Genomic DNA, 13,124 nt, shown 5'->3' on the forward strand with positions numbered 1-13,124 from the left:
GAGCTTTGCAAAAATTCTCTCGGGGAGCATCGCTGTAGCCCCTTCCCCCACTACTGAAAATGCCCCCCCCCGGCCCCAAACCCAACAACACAACCTGCAAACAAGATGGAGATAGAGCTCAGTACTTGAGTTCAGTTCTAGCTACAACTGTAGAATGTAGCTCAGGCTGAAGAGGCATTTTTTTACAGTTCTGTGAGTGCCTGTGGTTTAGTTTTCAGTCCCAGAAAATTTACTGAAAGCTTCCCTGCTATTATTCCTCAGGAGGAGGATTGCTAAGACAATTGAGGTTTCAGCAGAGGAAAAAGGTGGGCTTAGAGGGATCTGGTGAGTTCTCCTTCTGGGCAGATGAAGCATAGTCGCATCCATTGTCGTGTTTAATATAATACAGAAAAAAGTACACTTTTAATTACATAGTTACAAATTATAATTTAGGTGCTTAAATTGGGCTTATTGTATATACTCAGTGACATCTTAAAGTTTCAAAATCCATGTCTGCGTTGATTTGTAAACATTTGTTACATAAAAAAGCAATTGTTATTTCACAGATTTAATTACATGCTCATGTCCTGGCTCTGTGTGTTTTAGAACCCAGTGGTGGGGTTTGATATTAGATACAAGAAAGAAGCAAGGAGTTTCATCTCCCTTACCTCCTCTTCATTTTCACATACAGAGCTTGTTTAAATCCTTTGGGAAGAAAGAATGAATTTAACCCAATTTTTTTGAGGTGCTTATGCAAATAAAATTGGTTTGCTTGACTTCAAAGCCTGAGAGGACTTTTTAAAACCCTCATTTTTGTATACATTGTTTTACAGTTATGTTTGTGCTTAAGGAATGATGTGAGTGATGACAGAAATTTCTTTGATCTGCCTAGATTTAAAAAAAAAAATCAGATTATTTGGGGTGGGAAACACAACTTAAAGTAAAAAGAGAAAAAAGGACTACTACCATATCTTCATTTCAGAGAATGATCACATTCACCCTGTTTCCTCTTTCGATTTTATGCCTCTGTTGCTAGCTTCCCCAAAAAGATTTCAAAGCCTTTTTCCTGCCGCCTCTATGTAGGAGATAATAGTCCTTTAGATATTACGAAAAACTGTAAACAAATAAAGATCTTTTAACAGAAGGTAAGTTCTAAAATGACAGTCTGTCTTTTGTCCTCCTGTATTCACATGAGGTCCAGTAAACAGGTACTCACTAGAGAGTGATTTGCAGCGAGTCTTCTATGGCTGGGTCCATACCCAGAGGTGAAGGGATAAAACTGACGTATGCTCTATGTCCTTGCAGTGGTTTCTCTGGGAACTTAACTTTTCCAGTATTTGTATGAATGTAACTCACCCCAGATGGTGTAACCATTGCCAGAAGAGATAGTAGGATATGCATTTGTTTACATCTACAGCACTTAATTAACTATAGCTATCAGTAATCAGTAGTTTAACTTGATGTAATGTTTGGACAAAGTAGAATTTTGTAATATCGCCAGGTCCCTAGGAGGAAGTCACTGCTGATCAGGATTAAGATGAACATACGGAGCAGTGGAAAATTACTTGCCCTGTACTTGTTCATTCACTGCAGCTGCCAAGTTATTTTTGAAAGCCAGTAAATATATTTCTGTTGTTTTGTGTATTTGGGGGGTTTGTACTTTTTGTATGGCGCTTGCTTTTCATTTGAGAAGCATCATTTCCATAACTAGAGACACTGTAATTGGTATATTTGCCAAAAATACCATGTGTTTTAAAATGACTTTCTTTATTTTACAGAACACTTTACCTGCATTATAAAAGTGCTGTTCACTTTACTGTATACTCAAGCCTTGGTAGCACATTCTGTTAAATGCAGTGCTGAAGATAGGATGGCATGGAAAGAGTCAGGAGCCCTCAAAAAGGTTGGTTAATTTGTTACAAGGTTTATTTTACTAAATTTCTGGTAGGAATGTAACAGATACTTCTGCTTTGCATATAATAATTTGCTTCTGCCTCACAGAAATCCAGCATTTTGTTTCTGCATGTGCAATTTGTGCAGATTTTGCTATGTGATAAGACTTAAAAGCTTCACAATGACTATCCAGTTCCAGAACCAAGTTTCAGATTTGCAGCTGTATCTCTATAGTTTCAGCCTTGAGTTTGTTGCAATGGTATTGAGTAAATGCAGTTTTCCTTTCTACGAAACGGAAGCCTTCCTAGGTAAACCATGGGTTGATCTAATGCACTACTTTACTGGAAAAGCAGGTAAGCTTGTTGGTGAGGAAGAAACTTCGTCTTATTTGTTCATGCTATTTGTGGCTAGCCATATAAATTTCTCTCAATATGTGGTCTAGAGTGCTTGTGTGATGAAGAGGCAGAGAAGGAAATTTGTAGACTAGGCACGTAAAGATTTCACTGTGGTTTCCTTGCCTTTTGATAGTATTTACAAGTAAAGTGAAGGTGCATCTTGCTATTTTAGTTTATCTGATTGAATGCCAGTTCCCACCAAAAGACAGTTCCCTGCACTGGCATTCCTTTAATCCTTCAGTTAGTCTTCCGCTCCACGGATTGATTCCCCAGAAGGTCAAAAGAGTGCCAGTGCCAGACCAAGGGAAAGGATGGAAGTGTTTGGGCCAGGAGAGGAAATGGGAGGAGGAATACCCCTTTATACAACAGCTGGGCCTTAGGATATGTTGGCTGTAAAATGAAATGCGCACTGAGAAGCATGACCTGCTTTTCACATGTAAGTTAGATTGGTCATACTGGTCAGTCACAGCTCCAAGGCAATAAAGACAAATTATCTGCTGGCCAAACTGCTACTATGCAGGATTTTTGTTTCTGGACTTGCATTAAGCATTTGAGACCACTGGCCAGTACTGCATTTTGTTAGCTCCCTCTCTACACTCTTCTTTCAATATATGTTGTCATTTTCTTAGAATTTCAAGAACATTTACTTGAGACTGTTGCTGCTGAGGGTTTTTTTCCATTTTTTGTTAAGTGATTCCAAGTGACAGAGAATTTTGCAGTTTAAAGTTTGTGATAGAAAGCATATAAATAGATTAAAGTGTTACCATCTTATATTCTTTCATAGTCCACATGATAAACACAGACTGCCTTTTTCTTAGTAGCAGAAGTTGGAGTTTATCTGAACATATATTTACATGCTTAGTTTTCTGTCTACAGCAAGAGATTTTTATTGTATGAAATAGACTTAGGGCATGTGGTAGGTGGGCTTGCTACCTGTTAATACCAAGATGTTTTCATATAGAAGCATGTGAAAGCATTTGCCTCACATTAAGCACTTTGTACTTGAGGCTTGCAGATTATGATAATGGCTCAGATAATGGCTTCATGAAGTAGCCATCGCTTGGTATTAAAGACAGTCCGTTTTAGTGACATTTTCACTAGTGTGCTTGCCGAGTGGGAAATAGTAGCACATTAAACAGTATGTTACTGTGAATGGATGTTGTGATTTAGTGTAATTCAAATAACACAGCAGATTTACTTCTGTCAGTTTGGGAATTTCGACTTTTCTTCTGTGAGAAGCCCATTGAAGGCTGACAGTTTTCCAAGTGGGAGAGCAGAAGAGGTAGGAGGTAGATATGAACATTGCTCCCCGCTGTGTATGTGCTATACTGACAGCATCTCTCACTCACCCTTGAAAACATCCTCCTCCTTCCTCTTGTCTGTCTCGTGTAGATCATCTGTGTACAAAGGTCCAAGTTCTGACAGCAGCTTGGCAGTATGTGCTTAGGGTGGTCTCTGCATGATCCTCAAGACTTCAGGGACTCCTACACTTACTTCCTTCTTGGCTTCCATCCCACCCCAGTGATAGTCTACCCCAAGTGCAGAGGCTTTGCATAAGTCCCACCTGCAAGTTTGCCCTTCCCCAGATGTCTTTCCAGTTTCCCACTCCTCCTCCAGCATAATGTTGCTGCCTGGACCCTATGTGTGTGCAAGAGACTTCTGAGCACTGAGGATGAGGACCAGCCAGTGGTAATCGTGTAGCTCCCTGTTCCACTCTCCCAGCCCTTTGGCAGCCCTTCTCTTCTTGAGCCTAGCCATAGTCCTCAGGTGAATTGTTTCTCTTTGCATGTCACAAGGCAAGTTGGTTTTTAGTTTAGGAATCAAAGTTCTTTCTTAAAAGTTTCTTGAGGCCCAAATGGCTTAAAATGTGTGGTTCAGGCTAGCTTTTTCATATGTGCTGATAATATTGCCATTTTGATTGTGGAATGAGTACACAGATCACACCTTACTTAGCTTCTGTCATGGATGATGCCAAATGAATCTATTTCAGTTTGGTATTCCAGACGTTAAACATGAGCTGAAGTCTTTCCTCTCTATTTATGCCAAATGATCAAACAAAAGAGTTTCATTTCTCAGCAGGGCTGAGAGGTGGATATTCTACTTTTGATTCCCAACTTCACTCTCGTTACCTTTGCAAGGTGCCTCATGGTGTCGTCAGAAGCACAGCGTAAATGCCTGTGGCGTAAACTTCCAGGAATAATGTAGATGAAAGGTTTGTCCTAACTGCCAATTTAAATATATGTTGCCTTCTGGTTCTTAGACTATGAGCATAAACAGCGAATCTGCCATCCCAATGCTGAAAAGTGAAGACCCCATCTAAAATTAACAATTAGAATTGATGTCAAAATGCACTGAGGAAACCAGCTGATGAATTATATACATTGCTATGTACTGAAGTCTTTATATGCTTAATCTCACCTAGTTGCTTTGGAATTTTTTTTAAAGAATCCCAGTAACATTCCACTGCCTGATTGTTTGTTATGTTGATGATATACTAACAGAGTTCAAAATTCACATCCAGTCATGTTTTTCCTGGGTAGAATTTATTATGACTTAGAAGAAAAGTATTTATGGGATACTGCTTTCTATTTCTGATGGCTTTCTATAATCATTGCCTTTAAATGTAAATGCTATGGCACAAAGCTAAGTGGCTGTTTATTCTTTCCACTAAATATTTTTTCCCATCTGTGGCAGATACTGTTCATTCCAAACACAACTTCCCATTTTCTGATAGACTCGTTTCAACTTAAAATACTGAGCAAGTCTTTTGTAATTCATTCTGGTCGGTACATTTTAGAAAACTACTTTTTTTTTTTGAAAAAAATAAATTACATTAGTTGTATTAGAATTCAAATAATGTCAAGACACAATATATCTGTAAACTGATTCCTCCTAATTTTAAAGTAAGCATTTTTATACTCACAGAAAAAACATGGTAAATGAAACACTGTAAAAATGTTTTCATATAACACTCAGTTAAGAACATATGTCATTGAAGTAGCAATTCGCATTTCACTCTGTGAGCTAAATGCATTCCCTTTCTGTAGAGTTATTTTGGAGTTTGTTTTTTGTTTGGGGTTTTTTTTATGTTTATCTTTGTAGGTCAAAATTAATGTGTTGATCAAAAGGAAATGAACTTCATTGCTGTTACTTTTACAGAAACTTTTTCTCCTTTTCATGACCACTGCATTTTGGATTTCTTTCCTTCTTATTTGCAGAATACATCCAGTGGAGAAAGATCATGGGAAGTATTGCTGGGACATGTGATTAGTGAGCTGTCTAAGGGAAAGATATATGAAGAAGGAGAGACTGAAGAATTAACAGTGGTACTGGCAAATCTCTTGAGAATATATCCAGCATGTCCCCTTTCTGTCTCTTAAGTTTTTCAGCCTCGTTATAATGACTTTTCTCTGATCTTGCTAAAAACTGCAGTACAACTCCCTATTTTCTAGATCAAAGCACATCCCTCTGGGACAGTTTGCCTGTGCAAATCTTTTTTTACTAATATCATATATGGCCAGTGCTGTGTTGAGAAAGTTATTGACAAATACTTCTTATAATTGTGGTTTTTAATCTTATGAAAGAACTTTCAGAAACTTGGAAAACTGAATATTTAAGTAGAAAAAACATTTGTCAAGGGGGAAAGAAATAAAACAGTGTTCTTTCAGATTATTAGTGAAATGCTGGCCTTTGGAATGTATGTTTGATGCAGCTGCCTTTCCCCTGTAGGTAAATCCTGATTCTGTAGAGTGCTATCTGCAGCAGTTCTGCCTGCCTTTCCTCAGGATCACAAGCCTTCTTCAACACCATCTTTTTGGAGGGGATTTACCTAGTTGCCAGGTACAGATTGAGGGGGACACACTCAAATGTTTCCATTTAAAAGCTAGAGATAAAAAATCAGACTTTTCAGTTGTCTTTTTCATGGCATGTATTTTCTATTGTAAGATTTTTAAAATCCTATAGCATTCCTGTGCAGCATTGTTTCCCTTCTATAAATTTGTTTTCAAGGCAGTTTCTCTGAAAAATGGTACTATATTCTTAAAATTCATCAAATACATGCTATTTTATCAGGTCATAGATGCCTGTTTCATAAAATACCAACATACCTGTAAAACATGTCCATCATTTGCAGAGATGGCATAATTTCCACACAGACTGGAATTCAGTCCTGATTTTGCTTAATGCCTGTTAATACTTGGACTTTACTCTCACATCAACAGACAATTATGATTAAGTTCCATGACTGATTTAAGTAGAGTTTGTGGCAGGTCAGCTCCCTTGTTTCCTTGCCTCAAAATCATCTCATCTGTAACATAGCTACAAGCCAGTCTGGGGTGCTAAAACAGGAAGAAAATTATTGGGGAGTTTGGAGTTTTCTTTTTTTCTTTGTGTTCTTTGGATTTGTGGTTTTGTGTGGGTTTGGGGGGGGGGTTCTGTTGTTTGTTTCTTTGTTTTTGTATATTATTATTATTATTATTATTATTATTATTTTTCTTGTATTTTGAGAATCCAATTTGAAGTAAGCTGGAAAAAATGTAAGCTTTTCTGTGTCTCTGAACGTGACTATCAGCATCGTTGCACTAGAACGTCTTTACTTTTGTTAATGGAATAGATACATTTGTAATAAACTACTTAAGAATTCAGAGTGTAGGTATTAATCTAAACCTCTCTTTTTTCATATCTAAAAGGAAGATGAAGAATTCACAGTTCTTGCAAGCTGCCTGGGACTGTTACCATCTTTTCAGTCGGCTCATGAGTTCACCAGTGCCTCTTGTCTCGACTGGCCAGTGCCAGCATTTGATATGATATCACAGTGGTGCTCAGAATTGGCTTCATTTGCAGACAGACATTCAGATCAAGTAAAGGTATGTAGCAAAATTACTTCCTCCTAACAAGTCCTGATGTGGAAGCAGCTATTTATGGCTTGATTCACTATGCACATGCACTGTTGTTTTGGATAACAATCTAAGAACCTGACTTGTAAATGAGAGAGAAATTGTAATGAGAAATATTGGTTAGTGAATGTGAGTTGATTGGTTAAATACAGGAAGAAAACCTATCTAGTTTTTATGTGGTTGCTGGAGACAGAAAACAGAAATGCTCTCCTTAGATGATACTAAATGTACCCATATCTTCTGCACCTGAAACATATCAAGGGCATGTAATAGAAGCTTTGTCTTTTCAGGAAATACCTACCAGAAGTTTTTCTTGCCTGTTAGACATAGTGGATATTTTTGAGCATCTTCAGTTGCAGTACTGAAAAGGGTAAAAGCTGTTCAATAGTCAAGTGATAAAAAGATTGTGCCTCTTCTCTGAAGGTTAAAGGAACAATACCAAGACTTGGATCAGTGCAACTGGAATATTAGTTGTGAAATGGAAATGTTTCAACATTATTGCATTGTTTTTATGAAGAAGCTGCATCTCAATAATTCAAGTCCCCCTCTCCTAAGTTTATGATGATGAAGAAGCAAGCCAGATGCGTTCTTCACTCCACAACATGATTTGCACCTGCCTAGGCATGTTTGCAGGCATGAATTAGACTCTTGTGAAGGAAAATTTGATCCTACAACTAAGATCCCATCTGACCCCTATGCCATCAATTATTAAAAAAACAAACAACCAACCCACCCCCCAAAACAGTGCTTTTAAGAGCAAAAGAGAAGAGTTAGGCTTTGAAACCAGTACCTAGGTAGTGCATGCCTTATCAAAAATTTGTGAGTACTGCTGAGTTCTCAATGGCCTCAAAATTTATGTGTGCAGCACAGTTTTGAAAATCGGGCAGATGTCTTCAAATATAATTTACGGAGTGTAACTTCAGTTCTGTTTTTGAAAGTTTTAGTCTAAATTTTGGCTAGGAGACAGGTTTTGTAGTCAGTGCCAGAGTGTGAGCAGTGTGTGGATGTTGCCAAGATAACTTAGTGTAGTGAGTGGGAGTCTTCCCTGTAGATTACTCTTAATCCTCTTGTTTTAGCTATGAAAATTTTTGTGCTTGAAAAGTGTCACATTTAGAAAACATCCTTGGGAAAAGGCTACTGCCCATTTTGCACCTCTTACAAAAGATAAAATGTGACCACAGTTGAGGAGGCTGTTCAACCGGAGGCAGGTGACTTGCAAGGTGACTTTTGACTTGTAAATTTGTGAAATACAAAAAAAGTGAGAGAATTTTAAGCTGCATGCTTCTTTTCTTTGGTATTCTCTTTTCTTAGAAAATATAAATGCATAAATGAATGTGCAGAACTGATTTCTTGTTCTTATCTTATTTGTAGGCTTTGCTTATCCAGGAACCTAAGTGGGACTTGCCACGCCTCCTTCAGTTGCCTGAGAATTATAATACCATTTTTCAGTATTATCACAGAAAGACTTGTACTGTTTGTACCAAGGTTCCTAAAGATCCTGCTGTTTGTCTAGTTTGTGGTACTTTTGTATGCTTGAAAGGACTGTGCTGCAAACAACAGAGTTACTGTGAATGTGTACTGGTAAGAGAGAGTTAATTCAAATTCTGTAATTGATTCTCACACTCATGGATAGTTTTTAACTCCTTTGCTCAGTTTTGATGGTTTTCTTTCCAAAACATGTTTATATAATGTTTAGTGCTTATTTCTGATAGATGGACCTACACTGGATTTTAAAGTGCAATTTTATTCACCTTTTTAAGCCCATAGCCTATTTCACCTCTTTGAAAAACTCTGACAAAACCATTGTGTGTATTGTGGCACATAGTTTTGATTCATAACCAATTGAAATTTGTCTGCATCCTGATTGTTCATATATTATTTTAATTTTCCTCTGTTTTGTTTCCTTGCTTTCTGCATATGTAAGAATATCAGCATATGGGTTGTTTTTTTTATCTTTTCTAGAGTACACCCAACCATCTACTAGTGATCTACAGACTATAGCTAGATAAGCATCACTTTAAGGCCTTCAACTTCAACTTCAGCAGCAGAGTTTTCTAGTCAGCATATATATCAGTTCTTTCAGGACCCTGAGTTGGGCAGCATCTGCTGTTGTTTTCCTGTCTGTGATAAAGTTTTCCTTTGACAGCTGTTCTGTTTCCTACCATAGAACAGTTAGCAGAAGGCTGGAACTACGTGGGCTTTACAAAACTGTGAAGGGAATTTGGTGGGGAGATATCTACAAATGGAGCAGAAAAAGAAATTTTAGAGGGCTCTTGGAAGTTTTTGGAATTGTTTGAACTCAATTTTTTCTCTCATACTGCTAATATGGTGGGAGGAGGAGGGGTGGGCAAAATTTAAAACAGAATTAACAGTTATATTTAAGGTGTCAGGCTTCCATGAAAACAAAGTTCTAAAAAAATAGTTAAAAATCTATATATATAAAATTACATTTTATGACAGTTGATGGCATTATAGCCTCTAATTGTAATAAAACTATGTAGGAAGAACAAGTTTTTTAATTGCTAAAATGAATCTACTAATACAGATCATGCCATTCACAGAGATGGATGACTTATTAAAGCAAACAAGAATTATTAAAAAAGAATTTTTACTAGATCTGTAGAGCCATAAACTAGATCTGTGAGCACGGATAGAGAAAGCAAATGTTTAGCAATAGGAGACTATTGTAAAAGAAGTAATGTTAAGGTTTTTCTTAATACTTTCACCTATTCTTGCCATTTATGAAAAACATTCGGTCATGCCATACAACAACAAATTCAAAATATTGTAGAGAATATTGCTGCTCATATTTGTGAGGTAATTCCAGTTTTACACAATAACAAATATCCTCCCTTTTTGAGCCATGGAACCATTTTTGTATGCAAGTGTTAATGGCGGCACAAGACATGGAGTTCTAGTTTGATCAGAGAATTTTGGGGCTATCCTTGGTCAGACTGTTTCGTAGTAAATAATGTGTATGTTATTTCAAGAAAAACTAATTACTATTTTTTAAATCCTTTTTGTTATAAAGTTGACAAGACACTAACAGAATCTTCGTGCTCTTCCCTTTCTACACCCATAATATTACAGCATTCTCAAAACTGTGGAGCTGGGACAGGAATATTTCTTTTGATTAATGCATCTGTAATCATCATCATACGAGGCCACCGTTTCTGCCTTTGGGGTTCTGTTTATCTAGATGCACATGGTGAAGAAGACAGAGATCTTAGGTAATGTTTTCATTACAAGTGTGTTTCACTGTTGCTCCTCTGTATAGATCAACTTTGTTATGCAGTACATGCAATAACAGATAATAATAGATCTCTAAGATCTCCACCTTCCTTGAGTGGAAAATCCACATTTACTGCAAGTTGGACTCACTTTTTTGTGTCTTTTTTGGTTGGTTGGTTGTGGGGTTTTTTTGGCCCCAAGGTGGCATAATCATGATCATGGAGTTTTACACACCAGGCACCAAACAAACAGATTCCTGTTGCCATTCCCAATGAGGGTCAATTCTGAGTGCTGCATTGGGAAACACTTCTCTCCCAATGTTGTTGTTCAGCCTTTAATCAAATGGTGCAGTTGGATTCCAGTATAGGGAAGGAGCACAGCTTCCAAGCTACACGTGCCTGAGAGAACAGATGTTTTCTGGATTCTGCCATCCAGGAGGGAGAAAGGGAAGTCCCAGCAGTTATCTTATTAAAAACAAAACCAAAAGCCCCTCACCAATAAAAATGCACTCTTCCCCTGGGAAAAAAGTTGTGTGAGTATCATGTGTTGATTATATAATGAAGCAATTTTCCATTTACTTGGTATATTAACCATTATTTTTTTTTTTCCCCCCTGCAGGCGTGGTAAACCTCTTTACATATGCAAGGAAAGATACAAAGTGCTTGAGCAGCAGTGGGTGTCTCATACTTTTGATCATATCAATAAAAGATGGGGGCCACATTATAATGGCTTGTAAATAATCATCATCTACACACCATATCATTGCTGTTACCATGAATGAATGCATCTTGACTGACAATAGCTTTAACTGAATGGGAGTTTGGCTCTTTGGCTCGGGGTGGAGTGGGGTAAGGGCGTAAAAGGGAAATGGAACTTTGTCAGCATGTGAAATTTTTGCAAAATTAGCTGCTGTTGCTACTAAACGATGATACAATAATTAAATCCTCAAAATGGTGTGAGCAATCTGATTGCACTCAGTAGTCCATTTTTCTTTTGTTTTTTAAAGCCCATTATTGTTAAGAAGCACAAATTTTACTTACAGTTGTTTAGAGGCTCCAGAGATAGCTGTCAGGTTTTTATTTTTCTCTGCATGGAGTTGAGTTTTTAGCAATTTTTGCTGAAACAGTGTATATGTCTACTACATCTACTAAATATGTTGGATAAAATTTCTTTGCCTTTTTGTGTTGGTTTCGAGGTTTTTGCTTGATACGCGTTTGTAATGAGGCAGGATCTGTAAAACAGTTGTGAGACTGCATGGTAACAATTGGTCTGAAAGTTGAATTTTAAAGAGTATTTCACTTATCATGAGAGGTCTATTGAAATATTTCAGGCATTACTGAAAACGTACGCATTCTCAGGAATTTCGTCATTTTTTTCTTCATAAATAAATGAAATAGCTGTAAATTAGGTATCTTATTGCTCTTAATGTAATCCAGAACACACTTTTTTTTTCCCCCCCAGAAATTAGATTTTTTTTTCCATATCATTTGAATAAATTTGTAGTGATAACACATGCAGAAATTGCTGTATATAGAGAATTTGTATGGTGCCCAACATAGCAGATCACAGTTACAAGCATAAAAACCATAAGCCTGCCTGTCATTTCAAACCAGATGTATGTTTCACAATGATTGAATTGGAAATGTGCAGGCTATTCTGCAAATGAAACATAATTTTGTATCTTTCCTGTCATTTCAGGAGGTTCCTCTATATTGTATTTGTTGAGAGTAATCACTGTTCTTTCTGCTTGGCTTCCTAAAATGGGGAAAAAAAAATCAACAGAGAGAGCCTAGATAAACAACCAATGCATGTGCAGCCTCACTGGATGAATGCCAGAACAGTTTATGTTCAGAGGGCTAAAATATTCATGAGAACAGGCATGACTGGGCTGAATCCCACAGTTTAAGTAGGTAGGAAAGACCATAATTAAAATACTGGTATGTAATATATTGCTACTGATATTTTTCACAAGTGTTGGTCATTTGTTGGCTATTTCATACAGTACTACCAAGCAGTTCCTGGTAGTTTTGACTTCCATAGCTTGTGTGTAAAATAAAATTTATATGTGTAAAATAAAAACATCTTACAATAAATCCACATATACAATGGAAACAGTTCCCCAGTGGAAGTCATTATCTAGTGAAAAGTGTATAGGGGAAATAAAATGACTGTATAGCAATCAAGGAGAACAAACAGAAGGAAAAGTAAGGAAATACAACTAGTTTTTCTGGATACCTGCAATTCAAAAAAACCCATAATAAAGGATGCTGGTTTTTATACCTACATATAAATATATATATATATATTTCAAAAGTATTACAGTACTTCCTGTAAGAGTCAAATTACTCTGTTTCACCAACTAAATGGCTATGTCTTTTCCAAAATATTACTTTTTTGATACTGTATTATAAGTTCTGCCTGTAATATTTTTGCATTGCTCATTATGAATATCAGGCCATTTTGTAAGTGTGGTTGAAGAGCAAAAAGTTTCTTTACATCTCCAGCATAACATTATTACAGGGCTCATGAACTTGAGTAATCTGTAGTTTGAAGCTCCAATGCTATATTTACAAGAGCTGATGTATCCAGAATTTGATTACTGTGTTTTATTTAAAATGGAATGTTCTCTGGTTGTGCATATGGATGTGAAGTAAAACTATTAGCCTTAACTTTAACATTTGGGTATTTCATAGTGTTTATTTTAGTACTGGTGGATTAGTCACCAGTCAAC

General features: G+C 36.9%; 1 protein-coding gene across 1 annotated transcript in view; it reads left to right on the forward strand.

The window, feature by feature from the left end:
* The window catches only part of UBR3 (ubiquitin protein ligase E3 component n-recognin 3), a gene marked incomplete at its 5' end in the record, with an annotated part of 70,365 nt that extends 58,806 nt beyond the window's left edge, over nucleotides 1–11,559 (forward strand). The window contains 7 exons of the mRNA XM_010168007.1: nucleotides 1,758–1,882; nucleotides 5,486–5,593; nucleotides 5,997–6,107; nucleotides 6,956–7,132; nucleotides 8,534–8,743; nucleotides 10,253–10,392; nucleotides 11,012–11,559. Of these exons, the coding sequence (XP_010166309.1) occupies nucleotides 1,758–1,882; nucleotides 5,486–5,593; nucleotides 5,997–6,107; nucleotides 6,956–7,132; nucleotides 8,534–8,743; nucleotides 10,253–10,392; nucleotides 11,012–11,129 (989 nt within the window). The remainder of the gene's footprint in view (nucleotides 1–1,757; nucleotides 1,883–5,485; nucleotides 5,594–5,996; nucleotides 6,108–6,955; nucleotides 7,133–8,533; nucleotides 8,744–10,252; nucleotides 10,393–11,011) is intronic.
* Between the last annotated feature and the right edge of the window lie 1,565 nt (nucleotides 11,560–13,124).

Source organism: Antrostomus carolinensis, unplaced genomic scaffold (assembly GCF_000700745.2).
Source record: "Antrostomus carolinensis isolate BGI_N321 unplaced genomic scaffold, ASM70074v2 scaffold3090, whole genome shotgun sequence".
Classification (NCBI taxonomy): domain Eukaryota; kingdom Metazoa; phylum Chordata; class Aves; order Caprimulgiformes; family Caprimulgidae; genus Antrostomus; species Antrostomus carolinensis.